Source organism: Anthonomus grandis, chromosome 4 (assembly GCF_022605725.1).
Source record: "Anthonomus grandis grandis chromosome 4, icAntGran1.3, whole genome shotgun sequence".
In the NCBI taxonomy this organism is placed as follows: Eukaryota; Metazoa; Arthropoda; class Insecta; order Coleoptera; family Curculionidae; genus Anthonomus; species Anthonomus grandis.
The window spans coordinates 17,743,202-17,763,164 of NC_065549.1; the positions used below are offsets into that span (position 1 = coordinate 17,743,202).

General features: G+C 30.6%; 2 protein-coding genes across 3 annotated transcripts in view; one reads left to right on the top strand and one right to left on the bottom strand.

Annotated features, from left to right (window-relative positions):
• The window catches only part of LOC126735469 (transcription factor IIIB 90 kDa subunit), a 105,412-nt gene that overhangs the window by 29,571 nt on the left and 55,878 nt on the right, over nucleotides 1-19,963 (top strand). The window lies entirely within an intron of this gene.
• Nucleotides 1-19,963, bottom strand: part of LOC126735470 (BTB/POZ domain-containing protein 6-B-like) — a 48,072-nt gene that overhangs the window by 18,598 nt on the left and 9,511 nt on the right. For both annotated transcript variants that reach the window (XM_050439464.1, XM_050439463.1), the window contains exons 2-3: nucleotides 12,043-12,158; nucleotides 11,825-11,988 (exon numbers count right to left, since the gene is read on the bottom strand). In XM_050439464.1, coding sequence (XP_050295421.1) covers nucleotides 11,825-11,988; nucleotides 12,043-12,119 — 241 coding nt within the window. In that variant the 5' untranslated portion in view covers nucleotides 12,120-12,158. The remainder of the gene's footprint in view (nucleotides 1-11,824; nucleotides 11,989-12,042; nucleotides 12,159-19,963) is intronic.

A 19,963-nucleotide genomic window follows, 5' to 3' on the forward strand; every position in this document is an offset into this window, starting at 1 on the left:
ATAATGACCCGAAGCATTCCTCCAAAATTATGAAGCAATTTTTCGAAGAAGAAAAAATACCAGTTTTAAAATGGCCATCCCAGTCACCCGATCTTAATCCTATCGAAAATTTATGGGAAATTGTAGATCGTGATATTAGGGATACAAACTATTCAAATAAAGGTGAATTATTCGAACGATTGCAACAGAAATGGAAGAATATTGGTTTTAAACTCATAGACAATCTTATTGAATTAATGCCTCGTAGATGTCAGGCTGTAATAGACAATAATGGGTATTTTACAAAATATTAATATTGTAGATGGTTTAGTATGTAATTAAAAAAAAATACTTCGAAAAAAAAAAAGAGTATTGGTTATTTTTTAAATTTGTCTATCTAAGTACTTTTGTCCAGCGTATATTTAGTTATTTCTTATTATTTACCAAATTAGGTATTTGTTTCTAAAGAATGTTTTATTATTTTGATACATGTTTATATTGCCCATAATATACTTAAATATCTTTATTATAGAATTTTTATTTCCTTTGTTTTTTTTCTAAAAACCATTTGTCTATTTACTTTTGGACATTACTGTACCTAAACCTAAATACGTGTGGGTTCTCGTCATTCCAGTAACGACAGTTCTGCTTATTAACATGCTCATTTAAATAAAAGGTACACTTATCACTGAAGCAAATATTTTTAAGTAGTCGAGGTTTTGCCATAATTCTATCACAATTATTTTCCAAAACTGGATTCTTCTGTTCGGCTCGTTGTCATCAAATTCTTGCAGTTTTGTAGTTTATAGAGATAAAGCGTATGAAATTGAAGTACCTTTCTTATTGATTCTAAATAATAATAAAAAAAATCAACAATGTGTTTTAATGTATTATTTTCCTTGATAAACGGGGAAGGATTTTCCGAAATGTGGCTTTCTATGGTATCATTGGAAAGCATTTTTCAAGAGCTTCAAGATTATGTATCACTCGACTCTCCTTTCTATTTAAGATTTTAGGAGTGTACTCGTCCTGTACAAGGGGTTGCAGATGAGGGTGAGATATTCTGCTTGTTTTTCTTCCCCTTTCTTTTTATAGAAACTGTTTTCAACTGTTTTCGTTCCTCGTATTCTTCTTATTTCGAACATTTCAAGTTTTTAAATTGTCACCTTGTATACAATAATGAATGAAGCTGCAAACCAAGGTACTAGTAACTGGGGTCAAAAACTAATTAAACTGAAGAGTGAGAATAAAAACTTTATTAGTAATAAGGATTTGAAAAACTTTCGGAATAATTATTTTACAAAATGTAGGAATTAATATGCTTGAGATAATACAAAAAAACTAAGAATTAACTTCAATTTTTTTCGACTTTTTCAACTATTCATATCCTCAATGTTGTTAAGGCGTGTAAGAATGAAATAGTTCAACATATATTTTCTCAAATAAATATTTATTAACCCCTGGAATTCATAAAATAAATGGTTTTAATAAAAGATTTTCATGCCTATATTTAAATTTTTTTAGAAGACAAGCATTTGGGTGTCCCAAAAATCAACGATAAGCCGAAAACGGGCAATAGACCAAGTGCTAAGGGATTCAAAAAAAATATTAAAAAAAATCTATCTTGTGTACTTTTAAAATTATAGGCATTCATAGAAAACCGAAAAAAATTGATACCCCCCCTGTTGATCTTTTTAGTACTGTGGTTACAAATTTTTGAATTTCTAAACAATTTTTTTTAAATGTAACCCTGAATAACCCTTAATAAATTACAAAACTAAATTCAAACACGACCAAAGTAAGAGAAAGTATACTCAAAGTCAAAGTCTCACAAAGCGCCTTTTTAAAAGGTTACGCGTTTTGCCGCATTAGGGCATCATCAGACCTCATCTAAATACAATAACTACACACTTACTCTCACTAACATAAATAAAAATATAAAATATAATATGCCTACAACGTCGTGTACCGTTAATGACTGAAAAAAGTCAATGTTTGTGAGACTTTGACTTTGAGTATACTTTCTCTTCCTTTGGTCATATATCTAGGTCTTTTTGAGAATAATTGATGATTATTTTGAATTAAATTGAAACACAACTGTTCACATTTTTTAGAAATTATCAGATTTTTGCTCAACTTGGGTAGAAATGTGTGTCTTTTGACCATCATTTCCCAATGTTAACTACCTGTCCTGGAAAAGAAAATTAATTCACTGTTTGTTAAGCGATTTCAAAAGTTGGCGTATCTAATATTTCAGAATCATTAGAAATATAATCACATTTCAGAATACATTTCAGAACCAGTAATCTATCACGGTAAGATACTTGCTAGACTACTGGTTCAATAGGGGTGACCAACAATGAAAGATTCGCCCGATTAATAACGCGATCTTTTCTAAAAAGGTGTAGAATGTATATTAGGAATGAGGGCAGACATTTTGAGCATTTGTTGTGACTCTAATAAAGTTTTTTTTTCATTTATTTATTTTGACTGTAGAATTATTAACTTAGCTTAAAGCGGCGGCGTATGTACATTTGACTATGTACTAAAAAAATCACTTTTAAAAAAATTCACCCGTATTGAACCAATAATCTAGAGAAGTATCTTACCATTTTGAAATCTAGATTAGATACGCCAAGTTTTAAAATCACTTGCCAAACAGTGAAGTAATTTTCTTTTCTAGGACAGTTAATTAAAGTTCAGAAATGATAGTCAAAAGTTGAGTAAAAATCTCATAATTTCTTAAAAAAGTGAACAGTTATGTTTGAATTTAGTTTTGTAATTTATCGAAGGGTTATTCAGGGTTACATTAAAAGAAATTGTTAAGAAATTTGAAACCAAAGTACTAAAAAGATCAACAGGGGGTGTTAATTTTTTTTTCGGTTTTCTATGAATGCCGATAATATTAAAAGATAGTTACTTGATTTTTTTTTTTAATATATTTTTTTAATCCCTGAGCACCTGGTCTATTGCCCATCTTCGGCTTATCGTTGATTATTGGGACACCCATTATCCCAATAACAGTTTGGCTTTGTTGGAGGGCTTAGGGCATCTGATGCTGTATATAAATTGAACCAGGCAAGTCAGTGAAAATTTAGATGAAAATTAAATATGTTTGGCAGTGTTTTTAGACTTAGCAAAGGCTTTTGACACTGTGCCCCATGACTCCCTGTTAAATGTCTTAAATTTATATGGAGTTAAAGGTTCGGTGCTACAGGTCTTTAAGAATTATTTGGGGTATAGAAAAGAAATTTTAAAAATAAATAATGAATTTAGTGAACCTATCTTTGTCAGGATTGGTATTCCTCAGGTATTGGAACAGTTATTGGACGTGAACTTTCCATAACATATAGTAATTCACTTACTATTAATATTAACAATGGTTCACTAATATCATACGCAGATGACACAGTTCCCATATATTTTGGAAGCTCTTGGGAATCAACTAAACATGCAGCAGAAAATGGATTAGGGAGGATAAAATACTGGTTAGATTCTTTTAAATTAAGTGTAATTCTTCAAAAAACCAAATATGTAGGATTTTCCATCACATCTGTCAATCGCCCATATTTTGATAATATTTAACTGCAACCAATTGAGATTAAAGAGGTTTCATTATTATTGATAACATTTAAAGTGGAATCAACATAAATACCATGAAATGAACAACCAATATTCGTAAACTCATTTTTCGCACTTATACATATATTGAGAAATATTTTAATTACAAAACTACTATTAACAATATATAGATCCTTGGTTGAATTATTACTGAGATATGGAGTCGTTGTCTAAGGAGGTTTATATAAAAATTCATTGAAACAACTAAACGTGGTACAAAATTATATTTTAAGAGTTATACAAAGTGGTCGGTAATAAATGCGCCAAAAAAGCAATTCTGGGTTAAACCACAGATATAACTAGCTAACGCAAGTTGCGTTAGCTAGTTATATCTGTGGTTAAACTCGTGAAAATAATAAAATTATGTTGAGCCAAATATACCTTAGTAAAATGTCGCTTATAATTAGGATACAGGGTGTTAATGTAATTTTCGAATCTGTTGTTTTTCTCTATAGCACAAGTTGTTTTTAAAATATCGACATAAAAACTGGGGATTGGGCGTTTTTAGGGATGAGAGATATGATTTTATTCTATTTTTTGCCATAAAGTATAACGAGCCATAACAATCTTACTAGTGCCATTTTATTATTTTTTATTTAACTCATATAATGATGATTTTTAAGAAAAAAAAACATTTTTTCAAAACAAAATTCGGTTAAACAAAGCGTTTTTAAAATATTTGCATTTAAATATATCTAATTATAATTGCTTAAGATAAAAAATTGTTGTAACCGGAAGTGAGAAGATGGTTTGCAAAAGCTGACTTGGTTTAAATATCACTAAATTGAGATAACATTAATAATTAATAAATAATGAAAAACATTACTTTAACAAATGCGCAAAATGTCCACCATTCACTTCTAGGCATTTTCCTAATCCTTTTTCCAAATAGTGCCTTACTTGGAACAAGGTGCCTTGTTTATTTCTGGTAACATTGGTGGAATCATGAATTTTTTGCAATAGTTGCTTTCGTGTACGGATTTCTTCTGTAAAACTAATGGCATAATATAACCCCAAAAGAAAAAATCCAAAGGATTAAGATCCGGGCTACGCGAAGGCCATGGAAATTCACTGTCACAACCAAACCATCTGTGAGGCAACCATTCTTTTAAATAATTGCGAACGGCAGCTGAATAGTATGGTGGAGTTCCATCGTGCATAATATGTGCACATGTTTTTACGTAAATTTAAACAAACCTCGTCGAGTAGATCCGACAAATCATTTGGTAAAAACTGCAAATACTGGTTTACCACGGGTAACACAAAAAGTCCAATAATAATCACCAATTATACCACACGATATTAATAGAAAATTCTTGCTGATGTTGGCTAAAAAGGGCGTTGTCTGGTTATTTATTGTGGATTTTCTAGTTCCCACATATCATTATTTCGCCAATTAAAAGTATACTATCTGGTGAAGGTCGCTTCGCCTGTCAAAGGATTTGGTTAATAAACGTGGGATAGTGATTGTGATTTTGAACCAGAAATTGACAAAACTGAAGCCTGACTGGTAAATCAGTTGATAATAAATATAAAAGAGGATTGAAATGATGGTAAGGGTATCGTTTTTTAGTATGTAAAATTTCTAAAACTGCGGTTTGTTTCACATGGATTTTTATCCACTCTCACTAAAATGTCGTCTTCTTGATCTACAGATATTGCTTTAGGACGCCCAACAAGACCCTGAGAGAAAAGACCCCGTTTCTCCTAGCCGACCGCATAATCTTTGAAAAATAAATCGGTTGTCTTCTATTTGGACATTGTTGCCGGTAGTGTCTTGATGCCGCGTGACTGTTAAAATTTACTTGAAAATAGAGGCAAGTCATATTTCTCATTTCAGTATTGGAATATTCATTATGCCTAGGCTTTATTAATTAACTGAAGTTATTCCGTTTTTAATTATGGTTATAAGACCTATTTTTCAAATTAACAAGTGTCAAAACTAATGTCATTATGCTTGGAATTAGATTAATGCAAGAAGACTGGATCTAAGGAGGCTGATCTCCGCGCTCCGAAATGAGGTGACGCGTACGCAGAATTGAACGATAATTGGGTTCGCCGAGTAGCCCGGTGCTGTCGGTCAGAAATGTGCCTCGTGTTTTTTTATTTTCACTCTCGTTAGATTGACGTTTTCAAAAGATAATTTTTGATAAATAATCGTTTTAAATTAATTTTCAATGGAAATAAGGCGTTGTACCGTTTGCGGTTGCACGATCAGCCCTCGTTCTGATCGGAAAAAAGGGTTTTAACTCTTTTTAGGACTCCACAGGTCAGTATATTATTATATAAGTATGAATACATTTTTTTAATTCTTCATATGTTTTTCGAAACTTATATATCAAAAACTGTTTCGCATATATTACGTTTTTTTTCGCTTATGCAGGATGAACATAGATTTCGAAAGTGGCGAGAAGTATTTGATTACATTAAAAAAGGGAAACATGTACGCGAATTGCACTTTCCTAAAAAAGATGTTGTCAAGGTATATCATAAAGTAATTGATCCTGATTGGAGTATAAAATGCTTACCAGACACGAGGGCAACTTTACGAAGAATGCAAACAGATCAGTCTCCTTATATCTAGTCTCCTTGGTTTAATGATTGTTACGTATCCATGACTTTATATTTACTTCGACGTTAATTTATTATCCGTAGCATTCGTGTTTAGTGTTTTTGACTGCAACAGAACGTTTGAATGAATGCAAATATTTTGAAAACGGGTTGTTTAACCGAAATATTTGTAGTATACCTTTTTTCTTAAAAATCATTACCAGCTACCTCAATAAAAAATAATAAAACTGTACTAGCAAGAAAGTTATGGCATGAAACAACGTGTGAATATGGCGTAACTAGCGCCCTCTTCGCTTCGTGTCAAAAAATAGAATAAAGTTATATTCCTCACCCCTAAAATTCCCCGTTTTTGTGTCGATATCTCAGAAACAACTTGAGCTATAGAGAAAAACCGGTTCGAAAATTAAATTATAACACCCTGTATTTCATTTATGAGTGACATTTTACTAAGACATATTTAGGTCAACTTAGATATTTTCAATATACGTTATATAATATATGTAAATCTTATCCACATGCATTTATACAAACAAATCAATTAATTTCTAAATATATATAACATCAAACTATACAGTGCGAGCCAAAAGTCCGAAATAAATTCATTAAAAATTCAGGGGTATGTTCAAAAAAAAAACGCTCGGACACGTCGATTTTTATTTTTAACTGCGGGTTTTCTTACTATAATTTTATGTACACAGGGTGGTCCAAAAATAAGTTACGACCATCAACTTCAATTTTTGAAATGGAAGTACCTATTTTTATTCTGTATTCTTAAAGAACAGAAAATTCTAGACATATTTCATGTACAATGTCCTATACCTATCTTCATTTGTTTTTGAGTTATTGACAGTTGAAGATCGGCATATTTGCACTTTTGACATGTTATAAAATCCAAACGGTTAGACATAGACAAATGCGGTTTGCACTTTTTATCGAAGCTTTTTTAAAATCATCTGTTGACACTAGCTAGTTAGGGTCAACCACATACCCCTGAATTTTAAATGAATTTATTCCGGACTTTTGGCTCTCACTGTATATAATCACGAACATCAAACTAGTGATAATGTAAAAGGGCATTTAAAATTACCTTAGCTTAAAAAAACTAGGCTTAGATTTATCACATATTTGGCTTCGACATTTTGGAAAATTCTTTCAAATGGCTTAAGGCAGATTAAAAAACATAAAAACTTTTAGCAAGCTGACAATTTATTTTTATAATATGGACAAATTTAGATTTTTTTTTTGAAAAAATAGGAGTAGTCTAGTTGAGTAACTTTCGTATTGTTATTTATTTTCTTTTTTTTATTATTAGCCTTTAAGTCTGTTGTATGTGTCCATAATTGGGTTACACATTATATTTTGGCTCAAACAGATGTTTTACTCATCTAGATGTATGTTCTGCATAGTATGACATTTTGCCCAATATGTATTATGGAATAGGAGTTTTGTATTTCAATTTTTGTTAAATAAGTAGAATCAGTAAATTAGGATAATTTGTATTCGTTTCTTCAAATTAATAGTTGGATTTTTAGATATTTTATTGTCCAGATTTTCCTATTCTGCAGTGAAGAACCGTAGCAGGTCTTCAAAATTAGCTGGGTGGACCTTTCCAGATCTCACCAAATATGCTGTAGTTAATATCCCAAATATGCTCTATTAGATTTAAAGCTGAGAAAACTGATATCGGCCTTCTCGGCCTTCTGAAGATACTTGGTAACTATTCTAGCTGCGTGGGGGCATGCATTATCTTGCATTAGAAGGAAATCGTTACTAATAAATGGGGAATAAGGCACATCATGTTCCAAAATATCGCTAATGTATATCTGTCGGTAGTAAAAGAACCCCCAGCAAGTAGTACCAATTCCGTGTGGCCCCTTAAAGATATTCATTCCCAGAGTATAATAGATCCTCTCTCGAAATTGGCTGAAGGTCTTACGTTGCACTGAAAACGCTCATTATCTCGCCTGTAAACAGTTATTCATAGATTTGAAGAGTATGAACAAAATCTCCAATCATCTGTGAAGAGCACATTACTTCAATCGTTTATGTTCTAATTTAAGTATTCTCTTATGAATTCTAATTAACTATTCTACCCGGTGCTCCCTACTGAGATAAGGAGCAGTGACAGCTCATCTGGCCCTTATTCCAGATTGCCTCAGGATGTGTTCTACAGTTTCTGATGATATTTGTATTTTTCGAGTGGCAGCCAACTCACGTAGGAGCTGACTTGCAGTCACATGTCTTCGACGAAGAGCTTGCGAAATAAAGAAACGATTATCTGCAGGTGCAGTTGATAACGGTCGACCTGGTACTGTTTGCCTGTACTACCCTTTTGTTTCAATCAAACCTCTTACCCTATCTTCCATAAGAGAAATTATTCTGATCACTTGACCTCTAGATAAATTTGCGTTTGTGTTTGCACGACGATCCATATTCAATATTTTTTACGAAATTTATGATTTCACGAATGGTACCAACACAAAATTAACAAAATTGAATATTATCCTGATCAAAAGGTAGTAATGTAAATAATAAAAATCAAGAAAATTAAAGAAATAATTTTTTACAGGCAGATTTCATATTTTTATTGCTGATGCGATACTTTCTTATCGAAGTGTATTTAAAAAACTGAAAATGTGATTTTTTTCCCATTTTGTGGCCTATTTGCCCCAGTCACTATGAAAGATGAATTATTCTAAAATAATGATGTTCGTCTATTATAAAAGTAGGTAAGAAATACATTGCTTTATATTTTTAAACAAAATTTTGCATTTATGAAAATTTATATTTTGATTTTTTTTGATATAATGAAAATATAAATTTTGATAAAAATATAAGTATTTTACTTGCGTAACAAGATGCCAAGATCCAAATTTCGTTCACTCAGGAGAACATTAAAAATTCAAAAAACTAAAAGTTACTTATTGTTTAGTTTATACCCGGATGTATCCAAATAATCATTAAAGTTCAAAAATTACCTAAAAATAAGGATTTTTAAAGTGATTTACTTTAAATTTTTTGATAAGTTTTTAAACTATTTTTAATGGAATATTAATTAAGTTTATTTTTATTAACAGTAAAAAAACATTTTTTCAAAGACTAATAATTAGTTTTCCAAAAAGTCTACACTATGTATAATATAATAATGTTTAATATTTTAATAATTGTCTGTTTTAATCTCTACTTTCTATGCATTTACTATACATACAGTGTATATCAGGCAAACGGAATAAATTCTATAATCAATAAATTGGAATATTCTCGAAAAAATGCTTAGACATGTCGATAGGTATTTTTACTTGCCGATTTAAAAAATGTATACAGGGTGTGTCATGTAGCAATGCCAATATCTTCTTATCTTAAATGCGATTTTTGGATTTTTCAAAATATTCTCGACATATTTCATGTACATACAATGTCCTATTTTAATGTTTTTAAATCTTTTATAAAAATACACATACTAATAAAGTTGTAAAAAGTAACTGAAATAAATAAAATTAAAATATTGATATAGATTCCATGGAGCGTTTTAGCCTTCCCACAAAAAAAATACATTTTATTAAAATTTGTTCTAAAGTAATAGATAAAAATAATATTAACATATTAGTTCTTGTTTATTTGTTTTTTATATTTACCCATATGCTATTTTAAACAAATTGAGAACATTAATTTATAGTTGTATAGTTTGTCAAGTATTCACAGTTAAAGCTTTTGCAAGTATTCTTTTTTTATCCATTTATGCTATAAAATCAAATCAGGTTAACATTGAAGAAACCTACCATATCTACTCATACCTATCCACGTACTTATTAAACATCCCGTATAACACCCTAGAACAATAAACACTATAATTATCAAAATCTCATTGAACCTTTATTAATTTTGAAATTTTATAATAATATTTCCCATATAAATATATTTTAGTACGTGATTTAATACCGGTACCGAAAATATTTATTGGCATTTAAAATTTAATAGTTATGGTTTGTGCCATGCATATATTTTAGTTTAACATAGGATTGGTTTTTATTTTATACAAATTTTGCACATTAGGATGCTTTATTTTATTAAAACATTTGATATTGAGGAAATACAAATTTATTAGTTTCAATTCAGTTTGGCTTAGAATGCAAAATATCAACTTGGTTATAAATCTAATAAAATACATATGTTGCTACGCTGAAAAATGTATTTCTTTTATTTTTTTTTACTAAAATTTTACGCATTAGTGTTAGTAAATAGATTATATGAATGTAAATTCATTGACTATTGTCACAAAATGATCCTAATTTTAAAAAATTGTATTATGTACATAAGTATAAATAAATAATACTGAGGTAAGTCTTTACTACATTTGTTAATTCAACATGAAATTTGCTTTCAAGGGTCTGCCTCATCTTATAAAAAAAAACAAATAAAAAATTCAGGATCGTACTAAAAAAATAAAATTCATGGTGGATTTTGGAACACGAAAATCACGGGCAAAAATGTAATTTATTTTGATAGAGACTTTCAACAAAAAAAGTGTTAGGAAATTTCGTGGTATCTTTGGAGCTTTTAGGATTTTTTAAAATATCTATACGGCATTTTAATAAGCATTTTTATAAAATCAAATTACTTAACTTCCCTAGAATTTAACTGGTCTTGGGTCTATTATAGTCAGACCTGTATAGGGTGGCCCAAATTGCCTTATCATGCATGAGATCTCTGAAACCGTAAATGTTCGAGGTCGCTTAAAAAACAATTTTAGTTTTTTTTCTGACTGATTTATTTTTGTCGAGCAAAATTTACCTACCCACTTTTTCCGCCCTACATCATGGTGATTTAAAACTGATAATACAACGTTTCGTCTTTTAGTGATCAATTTTTTTTCTTTATGGATATAATACACGATTAACTTATTTTATTCTACGCATGCTTTAAATGACGTCAGGAAAAAATAAAAAAGATTAATTTGAATGATCAGTTCAAATGGCCTTTTAATAACCATCAAATTACCCAACTTTACCACAATTAGCTAACTATCATACAGGGAGCATTTCATACTCCTTTGTAATTTCAAAAAATGAAAGAAAATTACCTCTTTTGGAAGACACTTTGAATTTTTTAAAATCACCCTCACAAAATTATTTTTATAGTTCAAATTCGGACCCTCTCGATCACAACTACACAATAAAATGAGAACATTAAAATATTCCTTAATTCCTCCTGCAAATCGTCACATCCAGTGCGGTACAATAGAAAGCTTTTATTGTAAAAGCGTTATTTTAAAGCTACAACCAGCATAGAACTAAATACGTATATATTTATTTTAAATCCATACTATATTTTTTTATATTTTTATACACCTACTGTACAAAATAAGAAAATTTGTAATAGCATCTTTTTCTCTTTTTAATAGAGTTCTTGATACGTTCATGACGCCCCATTTAAAATTTTAATTTAGCGATGTCCTACGTAATGTTCGGTATTAATCAGACGGTCATTTAGTAAATGCATTGACTGGAATATAAGCTTCTATTGTTTTTATTTCACATTTGGATTAGGTAAACAATGAAAATTATACTTTAATATCAGAAAAAACTGCTTTTAACTTCTAATTAAATTTTAAATTCATAAATAGTGACGCAGACTAACATTTTTAATGAATTACCTCTATATGTATTTTGTAAATATCCATTCAGTTCCTCTAGATCAGTTTGCTGATCAGTTTCGCGGCCTAATTTGAACAGATCTTCCAGAATGGAAACGTCTGATTGGATTTGAGTGAAACTGGTGTCTTTGCTCGCCTTATGTGCGAAATGATACAGCATATACCTTTAAAAAATTGAATTTTCAACAATTGTCATTTTCTTACGATTTTTGACTTACCAAACGTTGGTTTGCCCTAGAACCCAAGTCAGAGCCGTCTTTCCTGCTTTTATGCCCAAGTGATCGTCTCCCAACATTTTTTAGACATTGATGATTTGATGAAAAATGTTGGATTTCTGAGAAAAAAAAATTATTAGTAGTGCCAATACGCCATTGTGTCAATAAGCAAGATGTACATTTAAATATTGTACCAGCCTTGTCAAAGAATGTTTACTTTTTGACCTTATACTGCCAAAGTACAGGAAGCCACCAATGTATTTGTAAACGTTAAATATTTAAAATAAATGGAACCTTGAAATACTCTTTAATATACCGGGTGGCCCATCGAGAACGTAGCGCAAGACATAACTGCTAGGGATTTTTTTTTCAAAAATTCCAAAAACACGTCAATTTTGTTTGTAAGGGGCACAACTTTTGCCCCAAAAATTATTGTTTTTCTTCTCTTCAATCCCTTAAGTGGGGTCTCCTTCCCTAATTTTTTTCAAATAGGAATGTGGTTTTAATAACCTTGTTAAAAAGTTCCATTAATTCCCTATACGTTGCTGCGTATTTTTTGAACGGTCAACTCGTTTAGAAAAAATAGATATAATAGAAGGATTGAAATTCGAAAAATACATTTTTTAAAAAATGCATAAATGCTACAAATTCAAATTATCTACAAACCGTTCTCGAACATTTTAAAGAACTTGCGGGGTTACTTCGCTATAAAGATCAATTATTCGTCTTAGCAGGTCTTCTAATGAGGCGGGTGGAGTGCACACTTTACTTTTTATGTGTCCCCACAGAAAAAGGTCTAAAGGAGTCAAGTCGGGTGACCGGGGAGGCCACTCAATTGCACCTTTTCGACCTATCCACCGACCTGGAAAGGTATTGTTTAAATAATGGCGCACATTTTGAGAGTAATGTCGAAAAATAATTCCTCTTCAACGTATCCCGGATTGTTCTCTATGATGGCTGTTAGGGCTGGGTCTTTAGTATTTTTCAGTAAGTCTAAGTATATATCGCCTGCTAAATTTCCAAGGAAGAAAGAAAGGACCCACAATGAAATTTCCAAAAATACCAGCCCACACGTTCAATGTCTGAGGGTTTTGTGTGTGTACCTCGTGAAAACCCCTGGGGTTACTCTCAGATCAGTAAAAAGTTGTGCCGATTAACTACACCGTTCAAAAAAACGTACACTCATCCAAAAAACACACATTAAGTAGGAAATTGTTATTATTCGCCGCTCGTTCAGTAATAAGTTCACAAAATTCCAAGCGACGATCAAAATCATCCTCGTGTAGTTGTATCAACCGAATTTTGTACGGGTGGAACTATTCTTCGGACACTTCGTACGACTCACGCCGGTCTCATTGGCTAATTTTCTAGTAGTCAGTGTATTATCCAAGGCCACTACTATAAAACCCAATACTAATTTACTACAGCATTTTCATTTTGCTTCTTTTACTTTTTTTGTTTGATATTTTGCTACTAACTCGCGAAAAATGTTGCCAGAAAGGTGTTTTCACAGGATGGCGTTCATTAAATATCTGCACAACCCGATTTCCACATTCATAATTTTTAAAATAAATTTTGATTTTTGACCATAATTGTTAAAAAGTTATGAGAAATGCACTTTGATGCAAATGATTTTGCACTTTTAACAAAAACGCTTTTTATTTTAAAGTTCAATTTTTTTTCTACCGATTTTCGAAAAATAAGCAGCAACGTATAGGGAATTAATAGCACTTCTTAATAAGATATCATTTAACTCCCATTCCCATTTGAAAAAAAATTAGGGGATGACACTCTCCCATAGAGGGCTGAAGATGTTGCAATCATTTTTGGGGCAAAATTTGTCCCCCCTACAAACGAAATTGACGTGTTTTTGGGTTTTTTAGATTCTGGAACCTGTGATGTAGATCCTGTCTTCCTATAATATGGTTGTCTTGTGATATACATATTTAGTTCATTTTGTGGGATCTTTTTGTACCAACGTTTTTTTCCCATAGTCAGGCTTTGTAAAGCTTAAGTTCGAAAAAAATATTTAAAGAAATCTTAGCAAAACAGCACCTATTAACCATTTTTGGTTTTATTAGACTTTCGTTTCTTAAACTTTGGTTTAGTTGAAAAAGGAAAATTGTAACATTTTTTTAAACGTTCCTTTTTTAAATAAGGGCAAATATTTTTAAATTATGATTTTTAACAGTCTATATGTAACCTATGAAAAAATTAATACAATTTGATTTTTTCTTATACAGTATCCCTTGGTAGTTGTCGTGCCCCGCCCTATACATCACAATAATAACTACTACACTTCTAAATACACTTAATTATGTCGACAGATTATAGAAAAACGATAATTCACAGAACTGTCGGGTTTTCATTTACAATATCAGAACTTTAATGCTACATTTATTAGAGGCCCTCTCCATTTAACATTAAATTAGATTTTTTCAAAATCTTTAAAGATTCTAGCAACTCGACTGAAATATTTCATTTCTCTTTAAGCTTAATATTATTTAAATTTTTAATAAGCAAACATGCATTTTGTTTATTTTTAATGTTTAATTTTAAAATGTTTATTTAAAAAGAATGCATTTTTTTTAAATTTCCCCTCAGTATGAGTGGTTGGTTAACCTCCTTAAGAATTCGCTAACATACTTAGACATCCTCTTTTTGAACTAATCATTATTAAAACTTTCTAAATAAACTCATTCATCACTGATTTGATTGATTGATTGAAAGCCAATGCAAATAGTATGTGTCGAGTTTATTCTGACCAAATGCAATAGATAACAATGAATTTATCGGTTATGAACCATTTTGATGATGCTTATGTACTTTATCATAAGTGTCGAAATTAACATTTGAATCAATATGAAATGTTCGAAGTTTTAAGAATTAAATTTCTTTTGAATCTTCCAGTAGTTCCTTTTATATCAATAACTGCTAATTTTGCGCACGTACAATTTGCTATAATGCACTACGTGGTGTTTATATACTGAGTATTTGATACACGGATTGCCAAATGGAGGAAATTTCATTAAGAACTCACCGGTGTTGCCAAACACTCATATACCAAAAATAATGTATCATAAGCAACAGCAGATTCCTTAAAAGTTAATTAATTCAAATTGACGCCCTGTCTTTTAAAGTAAGTACACCCCTGTATAGCATAGGCGTACATTCACAAGGCACACGCAGAAAAATACGCGTTGTCACTGATTAATTCATATGATAGTACATACGTTCTGCTAGTAGCGTTATGTCTTTTTTATGAGGAATCGTATGGATGGTGATGTTTTGTGATGAAAGTGATGTTTTTTTGTCTTTGTTCAAATGAAATAGTGATATAGAAATGATTCTTAATGAATCTTAGATAGGTTAGACTGGTTTTCAGGTTAGCTATAATGGATATTGGACTTAGTAATAGTCAAAATTACATTTTTACGAGGACAAAGAAATAATTGGTAAATCATTTTTATTTTATCCTGATCTCAGTTTATTTAATTACTATTCTATTAGCAATAATCAATCATTAAACCGCCTCAGATGTGCAATAAAATCCAAACTAGGTCCAATTAGCACTAAGCGCTGGACCTTGTACCGAACCTATAAGTACTAAGTTAATAACGTAACTCCGAACAAATCTGCAATAGTTATGGCGTGTAATCGGTCGTTTGAACACGGAATAATAATGGTATGAAAGTTCGGATTTAATTCGAATTACACTAGCTGCGGCCTTGGCACCGAATTTCGACATATATCGAATCGAATATTGTTGCTGGTGCCTACAATCGGTACCGTTTTGTAGAGAAATAGTATAAAAGATGAACATGCGACTATATTTACCAAAATTATAGAAACCTTTAAAAAATATGAATACTTGGCTGTATGCCACCAATTTAATCAGAATGAACTAATAATCTTACAAGCAATTTGAAGTTCTAAGATTTCTTTTAAGTGGGACTAGGCTTTTTGGCATAGTATGTCATCAATCTAATACCACAGTTTCTCTATGGAATTTAGGTTTGGCGATTGAGGTATGCTGATGATGCATTTGGGGTATTTGTTATGCATAGTATATTCCATAATAAGGGTGAAATATGCAAAATTTCACGGATGTTATAGAGTATACTTTTTATAAGATTATCAATTTAATTTTGTTTACGTTTTCGACTCCATTTTATGTTTTAAATCATGAAATTTTAATATGTCATTTTATCCATAAAGTCGAATAAATTTGCTGAAAAAATCATATTTTTTTAATATTTCCCTTTTGAAAGGTTCTATTATATTTTAACCAGGCCTGGAATATAGAACACTCCAATTGAATTTGTCATTAGTAGTTTTTTTGCTTTTTATGGCCTTTTTGATTGTGTTTTGTGCATACGCTTAATTATGTTAGAGTTTGGTTTCTGATGTAACAGTGTATTATAATTTAAAAAAAACCTTTATTTATTATAGTTTTTGTATTTTTTTATCGAATGAAATTTTTATCGGTATCGGAGTCTTTTTATAATTTCTTTGATTTTATTTATTTGACATTGACATTTTATCATATATACATTTATTTCGGTTTAAATGGTAATATGGATTTAATTGTTATTACTTTATATTTCTAATAATTTCTTAATTGATCGATCCTGCAAGTTGTCTAAGGATAATTATTAAGACAAATATGAATATATAATTAAAATAAATGCACCTTTTGTTACAAAAAACTTATGAATTTCTTAAAATTTGTAAATTCTTTAATGTTAAATAAATAGTTTGGTTAAAATGTCGAAATTCTATTTTCGACTGACTCATTAATCAAGTCACATCCCTGTGGTCAATCCGAAGGTTTGAAATTTCATCACTGAGACCAGGTATTGACTATTAAGCAAATATTGGTACACAATTGTTATGACATTTCATTAAGTTGTAAAGCCGTATTATCAATATAAGTATCTGCTTTTCATTGCAAGTCAAGGTGAGTTCTCAAATACGCCTTTAGAAAAAAAAATTTAAATTTAAGAAACTTGCAAAAAAAATTACCGGATATTTATCGATATAAATTTGGTTCAGATTATTCATACAAATATCTCGTGTGTATTAGCCTTGATGATTTAAATATTCATTCACGTACTTTATTTGGTAAAAACTGGTTGTTAAATAGTTCCTGATTAGTCAAACAAAGAAGATATAAGTAATGAAAATTGATCTTTTTATATTTTTTATTTTGTATATTTATATTAAATATAAAGTTAAAATAGTAAAATTTTGTAACAATGTCGCTGGTTTAAAAATGACCTTAAATATCCTACAAAGTAAAGTTTTATGTTTTTATAATTCCGTTGTGTTTGGGCGGGTTTCCGCATACAAACTACTTCCTTATATGCTAATATATATTATTGTGTATGCTCCCATGACATAAACGAAGGATATTGGAACTTTTGCAAACAAAAGTTAAATATCTACACAGAAACCAAATTAATTAGTAATGCAAATTGACTTTTTGGGAGCGATATCTATTAAATCCAGAATTAAGTTTTTATCGGACTTTTTACCACTTTTTACGAAATATATATGTATGTATTCCAATCTAAGTAGTTTTTGATAAAGGCTTTGTTGCAGAGTGAGTGGGTCCCATCTAATCATGCTTCAAAAAATTAATTAATGTCACTGAATCTGAAAAGGTCAAAGATAAGTTTCGTTTTCACTTTTATACCTGGGGCCGTATTTTTGAAACCATTCGACTTTGATTCGCATACGAAATTAGAGGATTTCGCACGAAAAAAGTTAAGTATTTTCGTAGTGTTTTTTTGTTGTTTATTTAAAAAAAAATAACAATAATCACATAGCAAGATTATACAATCTTGTGCGTCGTTGATGCACTGGAAGAGACTGAAACTCTGGCAGATAGAAGGAATATGATGTACTCTTCATTTCTTGACCCATTTGAAATATATTCAGATGCTCAATTTAATAAATTACATAGATTAAGCAAGCCTATTACGATGGAATTGATGTGCTCCAGAGACAGAGACTTGTGCAGTTTTAGCTGAAAAATCTTGGGTGAATTTGCCCGACTTTAATTCCGGGTGCTTTTCCATATATGAAATTAGTTCTTTCTTTTGCTCACTCGACACAAAACCGCAATATTTTTTTTATTTTTTGAATCCAATTAAAAAAAAAGTCAATTCGAAAAACCCAAGAAACGCCATGAAAAAAACCTCAAAATTTCCTGATCTTTTTAAACTTCAATTTTAGGTTAGGTTAAAAAATCTTTATTGTCTTTATCCCGTTTGACATGGCCTCCAGTAGCACTCCACTTTGTTCGCATTCGAAGATTCTCGCATGGTTTCGAAAATACCGCTCCCAGGGTGCCATCTAGCATTCGTGCTATAAAATATGAAAGTATCTAGAGCTGGAAATGTGAGTAAAAAAACAAATGAGCAAAAATCAATTTTTGGTTGCAGAGAAAGTGTGGTCGATATATAACATGTGTGGAATTCAATGTTCTAACTCACAGAAGTCTCACTCGTAAAACCATTACCCTCTTATCGAATTTTGCTTATTTTACACTTGATATAGAATATATCTTTTGTTCTACGTTTTTTTGAATCTTTTAAAGTGAGAAACTCGCAGAATGCTGCTAGTGTCCAACTCTGATTTTGCATATATATTGAATGAATTGCTTCTTTATAGTAATTCTTAATTAATATTAATTCTTTAGAATCTTTTCAAATTCAAGAGTAATTTCTATTTCTTCTTTAAATATGCCTTCTCTTGGTAAGTCTGAAAATTATTCTCAATATGTCATTAGTGAAATCTAATAACATATTGATGATTGACTAAAAGTGTTCTCATCTAGGAACTTTTTTTTTTAATTTTGTTCCTCATCTAGGAACAAAAATTTTTAAATAACGTGACGCGACCAGAGGATCAAGTACCCTCTGATAAATCGGATGATAGCAAGCTTAGCGTATTTCTTCTTAACATTCAGTCCTTAAGACACAAAACTAATGAATTGTTTCTTTTATTAGAAGAGCTAAATTTTCCAGAAATAGTTGCTATAACCGAACACTGGCTAAACATTGATGAACCTGTTTTTGTTCACAATTACACTACAATAACAAGATTTAATAGAACTAATTTATCTCATGGGGGCACTATGATTATGTCTATAAACAACGATTTTTCACCGGTAACTAAGTTTGATAACTTTTTATCAGAAAAAGTATTTGAATTTTCCATAGTTTACCATAATACATACGACCTCTATATTATTTGTGTATATAGAACACCTGACGCTGACTTACAGACTTTCCTTCAAAAACTACTAAGCTTGCTAGAATCCTTGCCCTTAAAAGCGAAATTAATTTTGTGTGGCGACCTTAATATTGATTTTTCCAGTGTGTGTGCTGCTCAAGAATCTCTTCACTCTATTTTCGTCTCAATGGGTATAGTAATGCATATTAACTTTCCTACCAGAATAACTAGAAATAGTTCTAGTACCATCGACTATGTCGTGTCATCTTTTGCTCCTGAACTCGTAGATTGCACGGTTTTTAATTCCGGATTTTCTGATCATGAAGCTGCACTAACTAAATTTTCCATAAATTCTAAAGGTAAAAACACGTTACGTAAATTAGGCCGTGTTTTTGGCAAAAATAATTTCTTACAATTCAAGAACTTATGCCAAACGGCTGATTGGGATTTTCTTTCTGACGATATAGATAGTAAATTTTCTAGTTTTATAAAGTCTTTATCAAGTATTGCAGATAAGTCGTTTCCTCTTAGACCTATCAAAATTAAACATCATAAGCCATGGACCACTAAAGTAAGCTTTTAGTGTTTCTGCAAAAAACATGCGGTCATTATCACACTGAAAAAATTTACAGACAGCGTATTTTTTCATAACTATGTCAAGCTTTATAGAAAAATGTACCAT